Genomic DNA, 23843 nt, shown 5'->3' on the forward strand with positions numbered 1-23843 from the left:
CGATTGACTTTTAAATAACTCCCTTCCCAGGAATAGAAAGATAGGTAATTTGAAAAATAAAATATCTTAAATTTACAAAGACATAATTTTGTTGTATTTAAATTTGCAGCAACAATTGATTTCACTTCAAATGACCTATAAATATGGATATAGAATAAATGGATATTATGACGAGATTTTCCCATACACTTAAGAATTTTTCTCCAAGCTGGCTAATATAAAACACCCATTCACCTTTATGACTTTCACCCATCCTCTCGCCTAACCATGGAGGCACGTATTGACCAATATCTGAGACTAAATTGGAGACAAAAATTCCCCTGACACAATATCCACGTATTCTATATCCATTCCTATTAACTTTCCCCTAATCCCTGATTTATAAAATTCACAAGAAAATGAAATAATATTTAATTTTAATCAAAACAGTGAGAGAGTAAATAGTTCATGGTAAATATTGAATTGTGGGCTCTTACTTTTATAATAAAACATTCAGTTGAGAGTAAATATATAGGTCAATATCTAATATATAAATAAAATACTGGCGGCTACACCCCATAGAGGCCTCTAGTAGCACTTGAGGTAAGGGGTGGAGGGATGACCCTCTACCTTTTATTTTTGTTTTAAAAAGAAAAAAGTAAAGAAAAACCATTTTTTAGTTGGGGGGGGGGGGGGGAGATTTTATCAGGAGGTTGGGGGTACCCTCAATCAAACCAGTTATATACCTTCCATGAAACTATTAAAAGCTTCACTGTAAAAGTTAACCATATCATGTACAAACAAAAAGACAGACACACAGAAGGAATTTTTGTCACTTTTACATAAAAGTGACAAAATAAATTTTTTTTTCAAGTTAATCACTTTATACCTACATTTTTTTTTTCTTCAATTACCTCATACGGGCGGGATTGCAGTCAAGGACCTTATCGACTTGATGTACTGTCCAGGTCCTGGTCCAGCAATCTAGGAGAACTAAGGGTGACTGGTACGCACCCTTTTCTGTCCAAACACCCAAGGATATTAGGTTAAGTAACATCCAACAGACAACCAACTCTCTGTGATGCACGACCTTTGTCTGAGAAGTCCCAACTGTGCATGGTAACGAGTTGCGCCTGTTTTGGGCCAAGGCATTCCCCCTACTCTAACTATTTATGTCGCGCATCTGACATAGCAGCAGTAGGAACCATTTTTAACGTCTTTAGTTATGACGCGGTGTTGGTCCGAGATTTGAACCTATTTCCTTCCCGAGGACGAGCGGATGCGCTATGTGTTGAGCCACGGTCGCGGGTTTTTTATACCTACATACTATAATATAAAACTTTTTGATATAAATATAGAAAATTAAAAATCACAGAACAATCACAGACAAAGGCACTCAAATACAGTATGTCAATTTATATAAATCACACAGTGATGTAAATAATTTTAATTTCAATATAAAAATGATAAATGCTTTATTTGTTGTAGTAGATAGGTAAGTAATTATCGTAACCAGAGAGACAGGGAGAGATAGAATGAGTAGAAAGAGACGGACAGACATTAAAATAGGGAATTGAACAGTATTACAGACAGAAAAACAGACATTCATTGAAAGAGAGAATTAATCAGTATTACAAACAAACATTAATGAAAGTAGAACAGCATAACAGAAAGAAGAACAAACATTGAAAGAAAAAAATCAAAAGCATTACAAACAGAAGAACTGACATTGAACTAGAGAGTTGATGAACAGCATCATAGATAGAAGAACAGACATTGAAAAAGTTGAACGTTTTTAACAGATCAACAGAGAAAGAGAGAGTTGAACAGAATCACAGAGATTGAACCACAATATAGAATGATACTAGATAGAATAACGGACATTGAAATAGAGAATTGAATAAGTGTTATAGACAGAAGAACAGACATTTACAGAGAGAGTTGAACAGTATTACAAACAGAAAAACAGGCATTAAGGAGAGTAGAACATCATAACAGACAGAAGAACAGACATTGAAAGATACAAACTGCAAAAAAACAACTATCCCACCAATAATAACAATAGGAGTAAATAAAATTTATGGATGTGCGGGTGTTGGCTTATTAACAAGATGGTTAATAAGATTTTGTTTTCTGGATTCTTCAGCTTTAAAAACAAGCATGTGCGTTTTCAAACTTTCCTCTCCGCCAGATTTGATCAAACTTGGGTCTTTCCTGAAAATAAATTAGGGTTATGGATGTGGAAAAAAGTGTCGTCAATTTAGGTTGCTAACATGGATAATCACTTGTTGTTCAGTTCATTCTTCCAGTAGGAGGGGAAGGGATGGGATCGTTTTTTTTAGCCAGCTACAAGTTTCACTTTATTAGGGTACATGATAATTTGGAGTAAGACCCAAGTAATAATAAATCCATTATTGGGGTATAAATGGTTCGTATGACATTTTCCCTGAAAGTGCCTTGTCAAGCAATGTTCCCCCCTTTTCGTTATTTTTGAAAAAAAGGGGGGAGGGGTAGTTATTCATTTATTTTATAGCTTCTTTATATCAGGTTAGTTTATATTGGGTACTGGCTAGCCCCGCAAAGTTAGGCACCGCATGTATAGCCCTGTTGCAGGACTCCCGACAAAGAAGAAAACCCTTATTTACAATTTAGTTCAAATATAGGGTAGGTTTTTTAGTGCTCAAAGGGCACATTTAGGAGAAGCACCGTGTATACCACAACAAACGGACAAGAAAAATGTTATATTATAGAACTAGGTATAGTAATCAAGTCTGATTTAATATTTTTTTATAAGAATTAGGGATGGCAATCCGTAAAATTTTTGGATCGGATTCTTACAAGAATCCGTCAAAAAAAATGGCGGATTTCCGCGGATTTCGGATTCTAGCAATATTTTAAAAGGCTTTTTTAAAAATTTTTTTAAAAAATAAGTGCTACATATGTCCTAAAAATTAATGTTTTTGGCGTTCTCTCTAATTCACTCCTGATAATCGAACCAGATTTTAAAAGATATAATGATGATAACCTTTGCCTTCAAAAAGCGGGAGTTGAAAGAAAAAACTCAAGACGCTAATTTTAGCCTACTAATTAAGAATCCGAATCCGCTATTAAAAAACGGATTCCGGATTCCAAAATTGACCAAAAATTGGGCGGATCCCGGATACGGATTGCCAACCCTTATAAAAATATTTGTTGTTCAAGGTTAGAGAGAAATTAAAACTTTTAAGCTCTTCCTTAAAAACTGAAATATTTGTAATATCTTATTTTTACCACCGGCTAATTTTTAATTTTCTTACCCAACTCAGTTTCAAGAAGAAAAAAGGATGACAACATCCATAATAGTGAAGCTATCAAATCAGACAGTAGGACAAACGAACATTAACACTTGTAACATGTCAGAACTTATGAAGAAGAAAATAAAATAAGTCTAAAACAAACTTGCATATAAAATTGTTATAAAAATTGCTTGAACAAAAGATACTGTAAGAGGTGAGGAGTGAGGACATACTTCAATTTCTAAGATTTAATTATAAAGATGCATAACTTATAACATTGTACCTTGGAGAATTATATCATACAAAAACTGTAGTGAAATAAGTTATATATTAGATTGTTTTATATCATATGGACGTACGGACTTTCTAATAAAGAGTTTGTAGTTACTAAACTTTCTAAATAAGAATAACCATGCAAAGTTTGAAATCGGTGGTACAATTCTATCCGTTACGGACAGAAAGAAGAACGTATGAATCGACACTTGTCATAGAAAAGCTTCGCTTAGAACAAGAACAAAACTAAACTATCATATTTCAGATAAAAAAAATCAAAACAGTAATAACGATTATTGACAATCTTAGGGCATAATTAGCAAATGATATTAAGAGATTTTTAACAACTTGATTGGATGGTTAAAACTAGCAGTGTTCTAGTTACTCAATCAATAATTTTATCTACTGATATATAGAAGTAGTCATTGAGAAGCTGAATCACAAAAAAATTATTTACAAAATGTGTTTATGTTTTGTTAGAAGCCATATTAAATACTAAATATTTTCTTCTCTTTCAAAAGATTTTATTTTAGAATTTATAATCTTATGCTTAAGTAAATAAACATTAAACATCCTAGTAAATATGATTTTTTCGAGAGGGTAATAAAAACTCCAGAAATATCAAGTAATATTTAAAACATTTTGTTTAGTAAATATATAAAAATCAGGATCTAAAGGGCCGATAAATTGATGTACATCACAAATGATAATACACAAAATTAATCCTTCGGTTGATTACAATTAATGGTTAAAACGTTTGAACAATCATATTAATGAACCAATTAATCAAATTCAATTCAAGTCCCCAAAGTTTTTTTAGCTGATGAATAAGAAACGTTATTAAAAAACTTTGGAGCCTAGTGTAATAAACAACCCATTGTCCCCTCTCTCTCTGTATAAAAATGGTAAAACCAAGAACATTCAAGGCATGATATGAATTTATTGTTTATTTGTTTATTCGTTTATTACTTCCGCAGCTTTAGTTAGGTCATATTTGGTTCTTGGGTAGCCCCACAAGATTTGGGCGGCGCAGGTGAAGTCAAATGTCAAGTCCATGATTATTAGGGCGGGTTCATATCGGAATTAGACAAAGAGGGGATATGCAACAGATAAAATTAACCTTAAAAACATTTCTGACCGAAAGAGAATTTTAAAAAATTGAGTTTTAGAACGCGACCACTAAAAAATATATTTCATTACTTATTAATATGCAAAGACGACATTCAAAATTTTTTTGAATCAGAACTACGGCTTCAAGGTGCTCCCTGGAAAGGCCTTGAGGAACTGAGTCAGGAACTTTTGTCCGTTTCAAAATGTCTCGTTCCTAGCCTTAGAAATCACTAAAAAACCACAATTTTTAAGGTTTATTGACAATTGTCCAATTTGTAGAGGTTTTTAAGATTTTCTCAGGCTAGGAACGAGATTTTTTGAAACGGACAAAAGTTCCTGATTCTACTCCTTAATGCCTTACCTGGTAGCACCATGAAGCCATAGTTCTGATTCAATAAATTTTTGACTCCCATTTATAAATAGCTTTACAATTGAATGTCTGGTCGTCAGCGGTTTTAAGACTTAGGATAAATTTTAAATCATCCAGAGGTGTATTATACTCATACAAATCATTTGCAGATCCCCGCTTTGGCCTTAGAAAAAAAATGTCCAAAATCGACCAACCCTAATGATTATTATGATTGCTTACTCTTTCTCTATTAAGAGGGGGAGAAGTTTTGACACATTTGCGCAAACCGTGTGTATAGGCTTTATCTTTCGACTGAGATGATAGGTTATTCAGGATAAAATCATTCTTATATGATGATTTCCTAAGTTTTAAGATTTTTGGGATAGGCCTCTAGGTTTAGGAGCTGCAGGCCTCCACGTTCAGGAGCTTCAGGCCTTCAGGTGGTCACTGGACAGGTAAAAAATTTTAAAAAATTTTTTGAAGAGTTAGAGGTCAACTTTAAAACAAATATGCATATTTTGTTTCACAAGTTGAACTCTAAATCTTCAAAAAAAAAACTTTATTTTTACTTGTTCAGAGACCACCTGGAGGCCTATCCAAAAAATCTGATTTAACATCCATGTAATAATATATCGATTAGGTACTTACCTAGCCACAGCTTTGATAAAGGAATCCACAAGAAAGAAATCAGCACCTCCGTGACCCCTTTTCATAGATAACTATAGTAGAAAGATGTCTGTCCGTCCGTATGTCGTTCTAAATCTTAAGAAAACTTTGGGTACTTTTATCAAACCATGAATAAAGGTTCATTTCTAGCAGTGTCAAAACTTTTCCACAAATAATTTTAATCTACAGAATAGTTTATCATAATTAAATTGGAGGTATAAAATAAATTATCAATGTCTTATCCCTTAAGATCCCTTCTTTTTCCACAAGTTCTTTTAAAACCAATCAATCAACCAAGAGTTATTATGCCTTGTCAATACGTTGTTAGGTACTACAGCATCTGCAGAAATGGACTTCCATTCGTTGGTTTTAAAGCTGTACACTTTAATACCCTGAAAGTTCAGATTTATACTAGAAATGAAAATAGTTATTATGACCATAAATGCATCCTTATACTAAAGTAACAGGATGTTTGTGTGTCTTGTGTTTGTTTGTACCGAAGGATCCCGCTAACCGCTGAACCGATCGGGTTCTCCTTAACAGGAAAGCTTCTCATAGGTCCCGGGAAGGTTTATTACTATTCTCATGGGGGGTGGGACACCCCCAACCCCCCGAAAAATGTAAAATCCCCCCCCCCCCAAAAAAAAATATATTTTTTTAACTAAAATTAAAAATTAAGGGCGGGGGGCTGGGGGGCAACCCCCCCCCCTCCCTTCCCGAAAAAAAAATTTCCAACCCGCAAAATTTTTTTTATACCTATTTTTTATAATCTAAAATAATAAATTGGGTTATCAAATTCGACTCCCCCCTCCTCAAGTGCCCCTAGAGGCCTCTAGGGGACGTAGCCGCTAGTAACAATTATACTAAAGGGATAGTTGCAAGAAGTGCATTTCAGAAAAATAATTTCAAACATAAGTTACAAGTACACCATCAAATATATATAATTTTGTACTACAATAAATAGCAAACAATTAGACATCACTAAATTAGTTGTCATGCTCTTTTTGTGAAAACAGGACAGCCATTATGTTCCATAAAACCAAAAATATGATAATCAAGTCTTTATATTTTTAAAACTACCTAGTAAAAAATTAGGTTCCTTTAAATATATGTCCTGTAAATGTAGTTCAAACTATTGAACAGAAATAATCATGCAGTTCACTAAATTCAAGTTTAGATGCACTTCATGCAACAACTTCTTTAAATGTGTTTCGTCCTTCATGTAAAAAATTAAAGTAGCTTCTCATAGGTCCCTGGAAGGTATATAACTATTTTGGGGGACTGTTCCACCACCACTCTCCCAAGACCTCCTAATTCAAATCGCCCCTAAAAAACAATGACCCCACTCAAAAATAATTCTTTTTATTTTTCTTATTAAAACTAAAATTGAAAATGGAAGGGTCGATTTCACCCTCCACTTCAAGTGTCCCTAGAGACCTCAGGGAGGCGTACCCGCTAGTATCCAAGGAGTTAAACTAACCTGAGAAGAACCATCCCAAACGAGTTCTCCCAGGGAGCCAGTAATCCGCGTGTGACGCGTAATTTCCGCAGAAAATGCGGTCATGGTCAAATTTGCCACGGCGCCGTTTTCAAACATAAAATTCACCTAAAAATAGCATAACTTTATATTCCAGCATGGGTTCGAAACCGTTTTTAATATCCACTGGATTTGAGCAATATCAAAATATTATGTATCTATAGCATCGTATTACAGACAATTTTCCACGAATACAAATATAACAACCCCATGGTTTTAATCTTAATGTTTTTTTTCATTTTAATGTCCGCGGAAAGCTGTCTATAATGCGATGGAATTACTAACTAGGTATTCCTGTACAGTACATTAACTCGATTCCCAGGTATCATAAGAGATAAGACAATGGACTAATATAAAATTCCAATCCTTCTGTTACTAAGTTACTGGTGGAAAAGATTGGACACTGCTAGTTTGGTAAAAGTACTCAAAGTTTTTACTGATATGGACGCAAATTGATACCATGTTTATATAGTGGCTGCGCTATGAAAAATTGCATACCATTTGTGTGTCGCAGACATCATTATCACAGTCATACACACAGCGGCCATAGGGACTTGTTTCCAAGGTTTTTCTCAGCACTTTCGGATATACTCGGGGGTCATCCTTAATAACAAGATTAATTACGTTTCAGGGTCAGATGATCACGGATCTAAAGAAATAATACAATGGACGATAAATTGCTGTATAGTATACCCCCAATGATTTGCACAAAACAAAATAAAAATTGCCAAAAAAAGCTTTAAAATCAGCATGTTTTAAATGGACGCACGGACATTCTGACAACTATTATAGAGTTGATAAGCTTTCTGCATCATAACTAACTGTTACAGGAATCATAATAATTAAATCGATATGCCAATTCTAACGTGCCTAAATTAACGAATACAGCTAACCGTAACGTAAATGGTCGTGTGGACATTGTGGTAATTATTATAGAGTTGTTACGCTTTCTAGATCGTACCTAACTCTTACAGAAATCATTATTTAAAGTTTAAAATCTTTGAGACAATTCTAACGTGCCTAAATTAACGTACATAGCTAACCGTGACGTACGTACAGTTGGAAGTATAGAATCGCTTCGCTAGGTACTAAAGTTACCTCAATATCACAGACCACAGAATTAGGCCACTGCTTGATAACAGGTTCTTTCAAATAGATTCTCTCAGCTAAAAAATATTATAGATTTCAGTTACATTAATTTGTCATTGACTTGTAGCCGCGTCACTTGCAGAAAAAGCTGAAAATAGCCTAAAACCAACCAGAACTCAATAGTTGTCGCAAACTTAAGCTACAGACAAAAAAAACCTTATTGTTTTTTTTTTAATTAGATTGCATACATTATCATCTACTAAAAAAACCAAAGTTAGATAAAAATCTAGGAACTAAGAATGCAAAATATCAAATTGTGGTCCTTACACTAAACGTTATAAGCCACCATTGCTTTAGAGGTCCTTGGGACAATACAAATAACAAGAAAGCATTAAAAATTTAATATTCATGGGTGGAAAAGATAGAAACAATATCTTACCTGAATATGGACAACTTTTTGAAAGAGGGCAGGTCAAACACCTAAAATAATTACATTTTTATTACTACCTACTTCTTACAAAAAAAACTGGACAATTTTCAAGAAAATAAAATTACTTATCATCAAGTAAACGGTTTACTCCAAATACTTTCATTGGTATAATTTTATTTACATCAAAACTACATATAGATTTAACAGTAAAGATTCGGAAAGAAAAGTTTCTTAAAACAAATTATTTTACAGGCAAGGATGACAACAGAAGGAAAAGAATCTTACATGGACAAAGGAAAAGGGGTAGTTGCACGATTCAATTCAATTTTCTACAAAGTAGTTTTAAAAATATCAAGACTGGAAAATCATATTCATTGTGATATATTTAATTTATATTCACAAAAACAGCACGACGTCTAATTTATTTATGTCAAATTGTTTGTTATTTATTGTAATACAAAATTATTTAAGTTTAATAGTATACTTATAACTTATTCTTGAAATCATTTTCCCCTTGAATTAATTTATCCCATAGCGTTAAACGAACTTACTGACGGAAAGACAAAATGAATCCCAGAGCAGCTTTGCTGCTAAAAAATTAAAATAAATCTGACCTATCAGTGGCCAACAAAGGTTTCTTTTCTTTCTTGAAATGTTGAAGACTTCCAAATGAGGATATATTCACAACTTCTTTGCCTAAATAAATGGATTTTATATACATACTTGGATCTTACACCACATTATAATGTACTCTAATAAAGAAGAACTTGTAATTGGCTACAATAACGATCCCCCCCATCCACCCCTTTTATTCCATCCCCTCCCCTCATTCTATATCCATTCCTAAATAAGGGGGGGGGGAGTTCTGACACTTTTGCGTAAACAGTGATTATAGGCTTTGTCTTTGGACTGAGAGGATAGGTTATTAGGGATAAAATCACTCTTATATGATGAATTTCCCCCAGATTTAAGATTTTTTGGATAGGCCTCCAGGTTCCGGAGCTCCAGGCCTCCAAGTGGTCTCTGTACAGGTAAAAATTAAAAATAAGATTTTTTTTTTGAAGAGTTAGAAGTTAACTTATAAAACAAAATATACTTCTTTTTGATTGTTATTCACATATTTGAAGAAAAAACATACATATTTTGTCTCATAAGCTGACATCTAACCTAAAAAAAAAAAAAAAATTTTCATTTTTACCTGTAGAGAGACAACCTGGAGCATGGAGCTCCGGAACCTGCAGGCCTATCCAAAAAACCTTAAATCTGGGAGAAATTCATCATATAAGAATGGTTTTATCCCTAATAACCTATCCTCTCAGTCCAAAGACAAAGCCTATAATCACTGTTTACGCAAAAGTGTCAGAACTCCCCCCTGATATTACCACCAAATACCTTATGGAACAGGTTCTTTATACGCTGCCAACGCCAATACTTTATTCTCTCATCTTTAAGCACTCTCAAGTATAATCTGTAATATGACAATAAATTAAAACCCCAAACAAGTTGGTTTCACTTCTGCAATATGTATATGTGTAATAAAAACCATAGACAAATAATAACGCAATAATAATCAATCAAATCATAGATAAATATAATTTTATTAAACATAAAATTACACAGCACATATATAAATTAAACATTGACAATCAGCATTCTTGTGATCACAAAGACCTAAACATAATAAAAACATATCAATATATAAAATACAAGCATTAACTACCACTCCTCCTGTTTCTTTCTTCTCCTCCTCTTTCTACTCCATCTTCTCCAGCCTCTCCTTCTTGCTCAACCTCTCCTTCTTACTCTCAAACTGCTTACCATGCATGACCTCCAACATCTCCATAAAACTCTTCCTCTCAGACCTCCATTCTTCTCTCTGCCTCTTCCACTCTTCAGTATCAAGCCACTGCTGTTCTCTCTCTCGCCTAATAGCCCGGGAATCATCCCTAGCCCTCGCCTCAAACACCGACACCATACTCTCTTTACGCCGCACATCCTCTCTGGCCAACTCAAGCTCCTTCTTGACATTGTCACGCTCCTTACGGACACGTGCCAAGTCCGAATCCACCTGCTGCACCTGCGATTTCAGGCTTGAAATCTGCAGCACCATAGACCTGGCAGTCCCAGCCTCCAGCTCAACAGTGGTTATTAAATTACCGCTGGAGTCTCTAGGCGCACGTCCTCTGCCCCGGCCTCTACCCTTCGCCGGCCTCGCAGAAACTGCCGCCTCCGCCTTGTCCTTTCCACACGACATGGAACGGCCTCTCTTGGCACCTCTACCCGCCTTCACAACAGGCACCACAGCCGTCTGGGCAACAGACACAACGCCCCCGTTGACCACCGCACTCTCCTGCACCTCCTGGACATCCTCCACGGCCTTCACCACCTTCTTTGCCTTCTTGGGAACAGACATGGTGTACCCCAAGGATTCCAAGAGTTCACAGCTGCTACGGCTCTGGCAATAAGCCGCCGTAGCCCATAGTGGCAACGGCATCACGTCCTGGAAAGGAACGGATGGCGTGTGCTCCACATCGAAGCCGCCAGCATGTAAACGCAGAAGTCTACCTTCATAACGTTTCATGCCCTCAACCGACATCTGCGCCCCTAGGCCCGCGTCCGCGGAAAATTCCGCATAGCAGGGACCATAGACCACCCACTGACGGGATTGGCGCACCATAAAGGTACGGTGCAAATTAAGTACACCGTACCCATGGGAGACCGATTGGGTCCAGATGTGGCTGTTGACGGCCTGGACGTGTTCCCAGTACATAAAGCTGGCGGGTATAAACCTCAGGGTTGGTATTACAACCTGATGTTTAGTCCCCAAGAACAGCTTTATGACCTTGTCGACAAGACCACAGATCTTGTCGACGGGAAGCACTCCAATTAGATATTGGACGCCAGGTATAGACACCCGCTGGGGTGTACTTCTACCAACTATGGACTGAACTAAGTCCAGTAACTGAGACTCAGACCGCTCACAACATGTGATCCATGTGACGTCCACCGGCCAGCCAAACCCCTCTTCGACGTCGCTGATGGTTGTATGCGTGGTGCCCTCCATCAATTGCACCTCTCTTTGAATCATAGAATCCATGGCGAGCTAAAAATTAGAATAACACTATTTAATGTGTCACAAAAATAAAGATTCTCGTCCGATGGTATGAGTCTTAAAAACTGAGTTATGCTTGTAGAAAAAAATTAAGTTAGATTTAAAAACAAAACTTAAAAACACAAGAAATGATAGTAAATTCGTCGTGAAACTATGGTTTTTAATTACTTTAATTACTAAAAGATAAAATAAAAACACATATAAAGTCATTTTTAAAGAAACTATTTCACTTTTACGAAATAAAATAGATTTACCAATTGTGTATTTATAAAAGCAAGTATTTAACATTGCTCGTAAACAAAAAAATCATAATATTAGAACTTATCTTTAAAAAGTCGATAAAATTGCAGTTTATTACCTTAGAATAGTCAAGAAAAGACTAGTGAATTATTCTAGTGTGTAAACTGGAATGATTTATTGTTGAAAAAATACACAAAAAGTAAAATATTCTATTTAATTCACATTTTTAAAAGAATTTTAACTGTTTCCGCAATTTTTAATACACGTAAACTGATTTTTACGCGCTTCATGCCGCGTTCATTTTTATGCGTATTTAAGCATAAAGATACAGACATTCTTGCATCTATTTATTTGATAAGAATGAAAGTTGTCGCCTAATATTTGTTGAGCCTTAAAAATAAAATACGTTTCTAAACGCATATTCGTAAAACGAAAATTGTTAATGTATTAAATAACAAAATATTCATAAAATAGATTTTTATTTACAACAAAAGAAATACTTTTATGTACTTTAGGCTTAAAAAGAAACTTGACATGCATTCAGTGACTTTTTAGAGTCCCTTGATTGCATTGAAGATTTCTTTTGGAATCTTCCCACTTTGCATAGATTCTACCAGATTCTGACTGTTAGCTCCAAGCTTTGTCAGCGGATCTGCAATCTGATATTTTCCTTCAAGCCAAATCAATTGCTTCAACTCATTTGCTTTCAACATCTGCTTGATCACACCAATCTCTCTCCTCAACTTTCTCTCTTGCACATCTGTAGTAGAATGCACACTCTCAAAAGTGTCCTTGTTGTCTATGATAGCTCTAACTGGTATGATACCTTCCTTGCCCAACAACTGCTCTAGGGTCCATTTAAAAGCAATTGCAGCATCAAGACCTTTTGTCAGACTGATGGCTTCTGCTGCCAATGTGGATGTGACCACTCTATCAATCTTGTTTGCCCTCCAGTCAATAGGAGCACATCTTCCATCTTCTGGTCTCACTAGGAATAACACATATCCTTGTGTGCTATCAGTTCCTCCATTCAAGTTTCCATATGATGCGTCTGTAAACAACCAGATCTCTGATTTGCTTATATCTTCCATGTTTGAGAAACGAAGTACTGCCTCATTCTTTTTCAAATTAACTAATGAGGTCTTTGCATACTTCAGATCAGCAACAGTGCCTCCTTTAAAATGAGTAGAGCATGCAATCATGTTGAAAGAAAGATCTGGACGTGTGGAACGCACAGTCCAGTTTAGTTGACCTGTCATCTTTCTCAGCAAAGACAGTTCATCAAAAGTCATGTCTGCCTTTGTCTGCTTCATTCTCTGTGGATCAAACACTGGAATTGTTAATCCTTCTACATAATCAGACTGGTCTAAGGTTACACCATTCTTGTCTTGATTAAGCTGAAAACCTGTGTACATGAAACTTCCACGCTCAGATTTGCCAACCATAAAGGTGTTCAGAATTTGTGGCAATATAGTGGTGTGAAAATATTCACCTCCTGCATTCAAAAAATCATCAACGTGAAGACCAACCAGAGCTTCCAGTTCTCCATCTTTCATTAGAAAGAATAGTCCTGAATCATAAGTACACTTCTGGAAACCTAATTTCGTAAGTACATCTTCTACTCTTGTGTACCATTGTCTGCTTGCATCTCTCAAACCATACAGGCATTTGTTTAGGAGCCACAAAATGTCAATTGCATTTGCTTCTTTTGGAGGTTTAACATACACTTTTCTTTCCAATCGTGTACCTTGAAGGAAAGCACTTTTCACATCAACAGTTTCTATAGTCCAACCTTTAGCTGAAGCAATGGTTAGAAGAATCCTCAAAGAATATTTCTGCATTGTTGGCGATTCCTTGGGATGCTCATCTTCCTCTTGAAATCCCCTAGCTGTCAGCCTGGCTTTGACCTCCTTGCCTTTCATGGTCAATACCCATGTGGTGGTAATCCTATTTTGACCTTCGTCCTTGACCTCTTGATAAGTGTCAAAATCTTTTAGCTTTTGCAGTTCTAAGTCTTTAGCTGCTATGCATTCCGGAGAATCTTTCATCTCTTTTGGCATCATTACTGCTAAAACTTCTTCATGCACCCAAGTTGCAAGCACTTGTTCTTCATTTAGACTAACTAAGTTATCATTGGCTTCTGCAGTTATCTCTTTTCCATTATCAAGTCTTATATCATAAGCCTCTTCTTGTTCTTCTGGTGGATTCTGCGTTTCTTTGCGCACTTCTTGTCTTGCAAAATCTGCTGAGAACTGCTTGCCTGAATCCAGTTTTACATTGTACCAATGCTTATATTTACCTACTCTCTTGCCAGCTTGTCCCAGAACAATGCCTCTTTCCCATTTACCATTTTCCTTGAACTCAATCCTTTGATTGGTTTTAAACTTTTCTGGACTTGCTAGAGCTTGGCTAGGTTCACTACCACTTGTTGAATTAGTTGGGTCATTTGCAACTGTTGTTGTATTTTCTGTAGCAACTTCGTTACTATTATCCTCTGTAACGTTTTCTGCTTCGTTTTCTGCTTCATTTTCAGCTTCCTCACTAGCTTCCTCCCTTGCTTCTTGAAAGTTCTCATTATCTTCATCAGATGATTCCTCCATTTTGAATTGTTCTCTCTGATCTTTCAATGGTGATTTCTGCTCTGACATCTCACCCCTCTTGATCTTCTCAAGTTGCTCTTCCTCATCCTTAAGCCTTTCAGACAGGGTCTGTCCTGCTGGCCAAAGCCTGTTTGCACTAACTCTGACATAACTTGATGATGTCCTGATTCCAATTACCTTTCCATCCTGGAAGATAACTTTAGCTGGTCCCAGCCACTTGTCATCCTTGTCTCTTCTGTAATATACTAGCTCTCCAGGCTTGTAATCTCTGTTCACTGCTCTCATTTTTAGCCTCAATGCCAGTTTCAACTTTTCACACTTCTCTGCCTTAGCAAAAGCAGCTCTTGTAGCATGTAGGGCTTTTATGTTTTCTATCAAAGCTCTACTTGTTGGCTCAACCTGAGATGCTGGGATGGGATCTGTCATAATACTAGGCAGTCTTGGTGCTCTTCCAAATGTTAATTCAAAGGCTGTATAACCATAAACATTTGTCAACGAGTTCTTTACTGCACATGCCCAAGCAATCACTTGCTCCAATGGCATTTCATGATGATCTCTTTCTAGACATTCACCCACATTGTCAACCGTTGAGTGTGCCTTTTCCTGATGCCCGTTTTGCCAGGGGCTGCAAGCGGCTGTGGTCGCATGATATATGTTCATCATTGCACATGCTTCTTGTACCGCTTCATTTACAAATTCGCCTCCATTATCCGTTAGAATTATATCAGGTGCAGTAAAATACCTGATCCAATCCGTAAACAATTTGTCAACAATTGTTTCAGGTTTCTTGTTTCTAATTACTGAGCCCACTGTATACCTTGTAAACATGTCCACAAAGTATAGCACATAATGCTTGTCATCCCATTTCTTCAAATCCATTGTGAGAATGTGATTGAAATCCTTTGCCATAGGAAGGCTAACTGCTGGCCTGTCTGGATTGCGTTTTCTCAATATACAACCCTCACATCCATCTATTATTTTGTCAATCATTGTACTGAATTTTGGATCCCATTGCTCTGCTGACTTCAACAGATTCACAAATACTCTCTTCGGCCTGTGGCCAAACTGCTTATGCAGTTTCTGCAAAAGTTTCAGCTGGCTTTCTGTATTCTCTTTCAACATATTAACCGCGTATATCTCCTGCATTAGCATTGTATCATGATGTTCATTGTCTCCAAACAAATTGAGAATGAAATGCCCTGCTGATGTTGTATCTACTCTTATGGGCTTGCCGTTGACTGTGGCTGTATCATCTGCCATGTTCAGTGAGATACCCAACTGTTTCATGTGAGTCTTGGACATGAGCAATGGTATATCGGAGTCAATTATATCAACTGAGATGAGATGACGTTCTCCTGCCACTATGATAGGGATTGTGTAAGCTTGCATTGTTGGAAGTATTCCTTGGTTTCCAAATTGAAAAGTTTTCTTACTTTTATAAGGACCTTGGATTTGATTCTTGAGCTCACTGGGAACTGACGACAGAAATATGTCCATCCACTTCTTTCCAGCCACGGATGCCGTGCAACAGGAGTCTAATGCAGCACAATTAATGGATTCTGCTGTAAACCTGCTTAGCTCTTCTTTGTTCGTTGTGAACAGCACTTTTTCAATCTGATCTGGTTGGCTGTCATCATTATCATCCTCTGGTTCTTGCACAACTTTCTCAAATTGCGATAAAAGTGCGTCTTCTTCGTCTGAATTTTGTGTTTGTATTAAAAACACCCTTCCCTTTTTACGGTTCGTGTTATTTGCGCTATTTTGTCCGCTGTTTCCGCTATTTTGTCCATTTAACGATTTCTTATAATCTGGACAATCCCTCTGAAAGTGCCTGAATGAACCACAATATTTACATTTAAGTGGTTTACCAGTAGCGGGATTTAGCTGATTAACGTTGGCATCCCTGTTATTGGGAACATTGCGCGCGCCATTTTGAGCTGTATTGGACGACGACTTTCGCGTATTATTATTATAATTGTTATTATTATAATTGCTTGTGTAATTCTTTTTATATGAATTATTCTTTTGCCAAGCGGCGAAAGCTTCCTGGTGGTCCGCAATAAACGCATCGGCGTTTGACTGCACTGGCTCACCTGTACAAATATTGCCAAGGCTATCTGACAACATTTCTTTTATCTTTTTCTTAACTGCGTTGTACATTGTCCCTTTTCCAGCTTCTTTTTCGATATCCATCACGGCTTTAACTAACGTAGCCTGTGTATGATCGAGCTTAGCTGCTACCGCTACGATAAATGCGCTACACGTATCCGTAAAAGTTATTCCAGATTGCTTACATTTATTGTAGTATCTCTCATGTTCTTTCAAATAATCCAAAATTGTCTGTCCTGGACGTCTTCTGTAGTTAAAAATCTTTTCAAACGCTTCAAGTTCGTCTATCCTTGCCTCTTTACCTATGTGCCCATCGAGAAAGGCAATGACCTTGTCTACACCCTGCGGATCTCCTATTAGAGACTCAACAGGGTGGACGTTAAAAAGGTCAGTCTGAATCAAATTACCGAAAGTAATTGATTCATCAGGGACGGCGTATGCCAACATCGCCCCTTGCTTCTCGGGCTTATAGTCCGTTATCCCCTTCCATAGTATCACATTATTCTTGTACGCCTGGTAGGTTTGAAAATTATTCAGATTCGGCGCCTCCGCCCCTACCTTACAGTTTTCCGCCATTTTTGCTTCCCTGCTTGGGGTTTTTGCACACCTTTTTACAGGCTAGTTAACACAATCCTTATTAGCACACTACTTTTTATTGTAGTTGTTATTGTTGCGCTACTTACACCTAGCTATACACCTTTATTTAGTAAGGATAGATAGGCTATTATTATTGTTGCGCTATTTATAGCATCAATCTGATAAAAGAAACAAATACTAGTTTACTAGCTGCGCTACCTATTCTTTATTATAGGCTTGTTAACAATATTAAAAACACACTCTTTGCGAGCTCTAATAAGGATTTATTATACTTAATAACACTATTATCTTTATTCAATAGTTTAGCTCACTGGACAAAAGACATAAAGTATAGGTTCATAAAATACTTGGAGTAGTTCAAATAGTGCCGTAGATCTTTTTCTTATAATTCTCCCTTTATAGAAAATTATAAAAATAAAACGCTCTGCTACTACTGATATTACCACCAAATACCTTATGGAACAGGTTCTTTATACGCTGCCAACGCCAATACTTTATTCTCTCATCTTTAAGCACTCTCAAGTATAATCTGTAATATGACAATAAATTAAAACCCCAAACAAGTTGGTTTCACTTCTGCAATATGTATATGTGTAATAAAAACCATAGACAAATAATAACGCAATAATAATCAATCAAATCATAGATAAATATAATTTTATTAAACATAAAATTACACAGCACATATATAAATTAAACATTGACAATCAGCATTCTTGTGATCACAAAGACCTAAACATAATAAAAACATATCAATATATAAAATACAAGCACCCCCCCCCCCTTATAGGTGTATAATAGTTGTTATGTTGGCTATGTTTTTCTCCTGTACAAGGATGAAATACAACCATAGGTTAATTTTAGGTTAGAGTATATCGTCCTGTCATAAGATTGTTTATTCAGCATTAAATGCTTAACCAACGTTAACCGAAGCTAACTAATCTTGATCAACACTGTGTATGACAGGTGTCCATCCTTAATCCATACTAACGAATGAAACATGGGTACCCCAAGAACTGTATTGAAATATAGCTTTTTCAAATAGGGAAAATAACACTATATCTGACAGGCACTGCTATCTTTGACTTAAGAAAAAATAGCCACAAATTTTTTTAAATTTTTTTTTCGAGTGCCCTATCTAGTTTCTATGTCCCATCTTATTTTTATCCCTCCATTGTTTGTTTTTAAATGCGTAAATAATAAAAACCTTGCCTCCCATCCAATAGTAAATAAGATCAACGTCATGGCAACATTTGGCCAACAGGGAGAACGTACTCTCCCCCTCGTTCCTCCAATTACCACGCACAAAGCTGTGGGCAAAATGCCAATATCCAATATTTTCCACGTGGTTAATGCTCATAACTTCGCCAATTTCGCCACTGTCCAAAATTTCCTGGATTTTTTTGGCATTGCAGGTCATAAACATGCATTTTTAATTTTCGGATTTTTCTTAAAGCGCTTTCTACAATTAAAGTCGTCCGTCTATAATAAGGCTCTTATCGTTAAATAAGGAATGTTAAAATTGTTCTATTGATATTAAACTTTGAAATATGATTCTTTAACTATTAGGTAACTCTATTAGACAAAGCCCTACCACCTGGGATATAAAGGGATAAGACAATGGCCGATAAATAAATGTGCATCTCCAATGATGAAACACAAAACTACCTATTCTGTTGGTTACAATTAGTGGTTGAAACGTTTGGAAACTCAACTTAATGAACCAACCAATCAAAATTTAATAAAAATCTCCAAAGTTGTTAAGTCAATGAATAAGAAAACGTTATCAAAAAACATTGGGAACTAGTGTAATAAACAGCCAAATATCCCCTTCCTCCCTGATTACCACAAAGTCTGTATGTCCATATTTATTTATTTATGACCAAATCATTTGCAGTAAAGAAAAATACACTTGCCTCCCATCCAATAGTAGATAAGGTCGACATCATGACAACATTTGGCCATCAAAGAAAATGAGCTATCTGACTCTTTTCTCCAATTCCCTCTGGCAACAAGGATAGTTGGATATATAGGGGAGAAAGAATGTTTTGCAGAGTTATTTTTTGTAAAGTTTTCATTAATCCTTATACCTAATGGAGTAAAAAAGAATCTATATTTGTTTGTCTGTCTGTCTGTTTCTACCGAAGGATTTCATTAACCACTGATCCGATATGGAGGGCACCAAGAGTAATAGCCCCTAAAAAACCCAATTTTTTTTACTTCTCTTTTTAAATCTAACATAAAATACTTATTGGATTGTAGAATCTAACCCCCTACCCCTCAAAAGCTTCTAGGGTCTTAGGCGCTTGTTATATATGTTTTATTGAGAGCGCTGAACCAAAAGTACTTGTTATTTTTGGAACTAAAAATCAACAGAAAATTAAAATGACTAGGTAGGTAGCTTATTGTTACAACATATAACTTTAAAATCATTTGTTTTTTGAAAACTTAAATTATAAAAGCAAATCTTTTCATAAAAAGTCACCTTTTACCACGAATCAAACAATGGACTAAAAATAAATATTTCCCCAATTAATGTGATTTTAAATTTCGGGAATTTGTATTTTTTATCTTTCAGTAACGAAGCTACTTTGTAATTCGAAATTCCTGTCTGTATGTTCGTCCTTCTGTATATTTTATCCTATTATCCTTGCCTGACATAACTATGAGCGAAATGCCAGTAGCCAACATTTTCAACATGATTTATACTCATAACTTCACCAATTGCGCCTCTATCCAAGACTTCCTTACAAAGATCATATTCTTAACAAAGAGTTTTTGCTTTCTTTTAGATTTTGGTCAATCAAATGTGTGTTGATATGGATCTAAAGTTGATGTGACATTCCAACTCACCTACTTCACATGCCTATTAAACATTCCCATAAAACGAACATCGAAATGTTTATTTTATATCTATAATACAAAGTAGAACGATGTCTGTCTGTCTGTCTGTCCGTCTGTCCGTCTGTCCGTCTGTCTGTCCGTCTGAAGCTTAAGATCTCAGTAACCACTGAACCGATTGGGCTCTACTCTTCAGGGAATATACCTACTGGTCCTGTGTTGGTTTTAAGCTATTTTCTTGGGGGGTGGGACACCCCCAACCCCCCCAAAAAATGAAACCCCCCCAAAAAATTTTTTTTTACTTTTTCTTTTTAAATCTAAAATACCAAAAATTAGGTTGATCAATCCTCTTGGGGCAAAGCCCCTAGAGGCTAGGGGCGAAGCCGCTAGTACTCTAAATAAAGCTTTATCCTAATAAAATATACAACCTGTACGTGACTCATACGTGATAAAATGATAAAATAACAGCCTTTACATCCTCAAATTTGTCTTCTTTCTAACAAATAATGTGGACGGATTATTTCTATACTTTGTTCCTATAGGTTCAATTAAAGGAATGATCATTTAGATGATTCTATACCTATTAGGTACTGTATGTATGCATATGACCTGCCTTGATTTTAGCACATGGAGGATAATATCTTAGCACATGGCATACTGCAAGCATCACTCCATTTCTAATCAAATAAAAATAGCATAGTGCATCTAGCATTATTTGAAGATCCTATTATATAAACTAGTCAGCTTTTTTGTGTGTAGTGAAAGATCTCGCTAACCACTGAACTGATATGGTTCTCCTTTGCAATAAAGCTTTTTAAAGGTATTGAGATGGTTTTAAGCTATTTTATTTTTCATAAATAGGTCTGGGTATGGTTTTAGGCTATTCTTCTACCTTTCCATATTCATTCGAATATAGAGCCCCTATATGCCAGAGGCGCAGCCGCTAGTTCATAAAAAGAAGTTTTAGGTACCTCAATACCTATAGAAAATAAATTTTTTTCTTGCGCTACAGACAAATGGAAGGAAATCTAAGAGCTTTACTTAATTGACTTACCTTTGGCACGCTTCCGTGATTTTCTGACAGTCTTTTTCAGTTACAGCCATAGGTTTTTCCAGCAGTAAATGATATCCTTGTCCTGATATTTAAAAGAGAGATAATGATTATGAAAATAAATTGGTTTAGTCAAGGTAACAAAAATACCTATAAAAATCAAATAACGTTAATTTTTGTGAATGAAAATCTTCAAAGGCGAAAAAATGTATTTGTATGAACCCTACATCTTGCTTTTATAAAGATACTGATCATCAGTTTCGGAAATAAAAAATCTTACCAGGATCTTACTAATTTTTACCTAAAACTCACCTAAACATGACAGGTGTCCTTCTTTAATTCAATTTATATAGAATAAATGGATTTTGTGAGATTCTCGCATACTCTAATAAAATGTTTCTACCAGCTGTATACAACGATACACCCATCCCTTACGACATTAATCTATCCCCACACCTAACTCTGATTGACCAATATTTAAAGGAATAAAATTAACGACTAATCTATCCATACTGCCTACCTGCCATCTGTACAGCAGGAGCCATGTGATCCTTGTCCTGTGTGCAAATAATGGCAACATCTGCCAGCTTCTTGGAACCTGAAAGGTAAGTATTTACAAAATCAATACTGAAGGTAAAAATAATAGTCTGCAGAACAGCTATACTTTAAAAACGCCGTTCATTTAATTTATGATCCCTCCTCCTTAAAAATTAATTTTTTTCATTGTCAATATATTTGGTTGTACCTTTTAGCTCTTCCCAATGAGAAAACCGGTTTTGGGGTGGTACCTTATGCCAGTCGCCAATCCTATCTCTCCTGAAAAAATCATAGGTACATTAATTCGATAAAATGAGTGGTTTCCTTTTTTTCAAGTACAATTCTTAACGTTTTCATTTTTGACGAGGCTTGCAACAAGATTCGAACCAATCACCTCTCTAAAAAAAACCTCACATATAATTAAAATTTTTTACATACCTGTGTTTAAGAGGTTCAACAACTGCAACGATTTTCAGTCGTTTCGGAAAATCTCGGCCAAAATTGGAATAATTTTCGCCGCGGTTTCCGCACCCTATCACAATGGCCGTCACTAATCTATCTTCCTCGTTACCCATTTTTAATATCTTGAAAATAGTTTCATTAATTATCCAATAAGATCTCGCAGATGCAATGTTGATTTTTTCATGCATGTCAATGGAATTGGACACTCGACAATCAGGGATGTCCGAACTTTTTTTGACGGGGTTAAATTAAGGGGTTTCAAAGAGTTTAATTTTTGAGGGGGGTGGCGAATAGTCTAATCTATTTTTTAAATATTTAGGAAGGTAATAAGGACAATAAATTAATATTCCAAAACTTAATTATGAACAAATTACCCATAATGTAGATTTATAATTACTTTGTACCAGCGCACCTTATCATACGTACGGATCAATATTTACTCGTCGAGTCTTCAAATAATTAAATATATCTTAAAACGAGTTCAATTTACAAAAGCTTGTCAATGATAGCAGAAAAAATAGTTTTATACTAAACCCGATAGTTTATTCATATTAATGCTCATCCCGTTAACATATATATTACAAATTATGTTCAGGGGCCCTCCCCCATACATCTTTTTCAAGTGGGGTAAAAAAAACTATTATTAAGTAAAACTCAGTAAGTACCTTCATTTTATTTGTACGTTTTAATTAGAATTGGGCTTGAAACGTTATTTTTTATTTTTGATAAAAAAATACTTACTTTAAACGTAATTACTAAGCTCACAGTGGCCCTGCAGCGTAGTGTAGTGTATCTTTTGTAAACAATTTTAGTCGACGCGATATTTAGGCCAAATCCCGACAAAATTAAACCTTTTAGTAGGTGTTAAAAACATCATATCTTTGTTCTTATTTAAGATAAATTAATAATTTTTTTGCATAAATAGTTTAATTATGACCTCATTTATCGTTTTTTATAAAAAAAAATTAATATTTAATTTTTCTTGAGGGCAATTTAAGTCATTAAATATAAGGTATTTTTGAGCGTTTATTATAAGCCTAAAAATAGAGATATCGTTACACGCAGAAAAACGCGGCAAGAATATGCGCTTATTCGTTACTGTGCAAAATTTTATTACATTTGAACCGTGGGAAGTTCACCCCCTCTCACCCCGTGTGAGTCATACTTTAATTTAGCCGCAATTTTATGGTGATTTTTCGCGATTTGCGCTATTTCTCAGTGTAGTGTTATATAAACGGGAGATTATTATTGTATTCTTAACATTATATGTCGTACTATAATTGAATTTTTATTGAATAAAAAAATTGTTTATTAAAGCAAAGATTTTCTATTTGGGCAGGGGGGGGGGGGGGGGGTTTACTCGAGAACCCTTAGAGCTAGAGGGAGCTAATTTTGGATTTAAGCTTCTATAGGGCCAAAGTTACTTTTAAAATTATCTTCGACCCCCCAACCCCCCCCCCCAAAAAAAAAATTATCGCTGACCACCCACCCACCCCCAAACCCCTAATTTAGGGGGGGGGGGGAGGCAGGTGGATTATATTATAGGGTGTTTCTCAGAAACGACTTGAGATAAATGGAGCAAACCT

General features: G+C 35.8%; 1 protein-coding gene across 5 annotated transcripts; it reads right to left on the reverse strand.

Annotated features, from left to right (window-relative positions):
- Positions 1-666: 666 nt before the first annotated feature.
- LOC145306612 (putative oxidoreductase YteT) lies at positions 667-22376 on the reverse strand. Of its 5 annotated transcripts, none has more exons than XR_013875076.1 (16): positions 22234-22376; positions 22004-22074; positions 21779-21856; positions 21262-21343; positions 20821-20884; positions 18579-18759; positions 9323-9404; positions 8718-8758; positions 8288-8355; positions 7688-7792; positions 7133-7258; positions 5962-6044; positions 5635-5691; positions 2030-2193; positions 1299-1452; positions 667-868 (listed from the first exon to the last, which is right to left on the reverse strand). XR_013875076.1 is itself a non-coding variant. In XM_080148840.1 (15 exons), the coding sequence occupies exons 1-14, from the start codon at positions 22368-22370 to the stop codon at positions 2058-2060; spliced, it is 1311 nt and encodes a 436-aa protein (XP_080004966.1). In that variant the 5' UTR covers positions 22371-22376; the 3' UTR covers positions 667-1452; positions 2030-2057. The 5 variants fall into 5 exon arrangements, 2 of the variants coding, with proteins under 2 accessions (XP_080004966.1, XP_080004965.1); XR_013875075.1 differs by having other exon boundaries at positions 2008-2193; XR_013875074.1 differs by having other exon boundaries at positions 667-1452; positions 2008-2193.
- Positions 22377-23843: the final 1467 nt, after the last annotated feature.

This window comes from Acartia tonsa, chromosome 14 (assembly GCF_053477335.1).
Source record: "Acartia tonsa isolate MP-2025a chromosome 14, ASM5347733v1, whole genome shotgun sequence".
NCBI classification, from domain to species: domain Eukaryota; kingdom Metazoa; phylum Arthropoda; class Copepoda; order Calanoida; family Acartiidae; genus Acartia; species Acartia tonsa.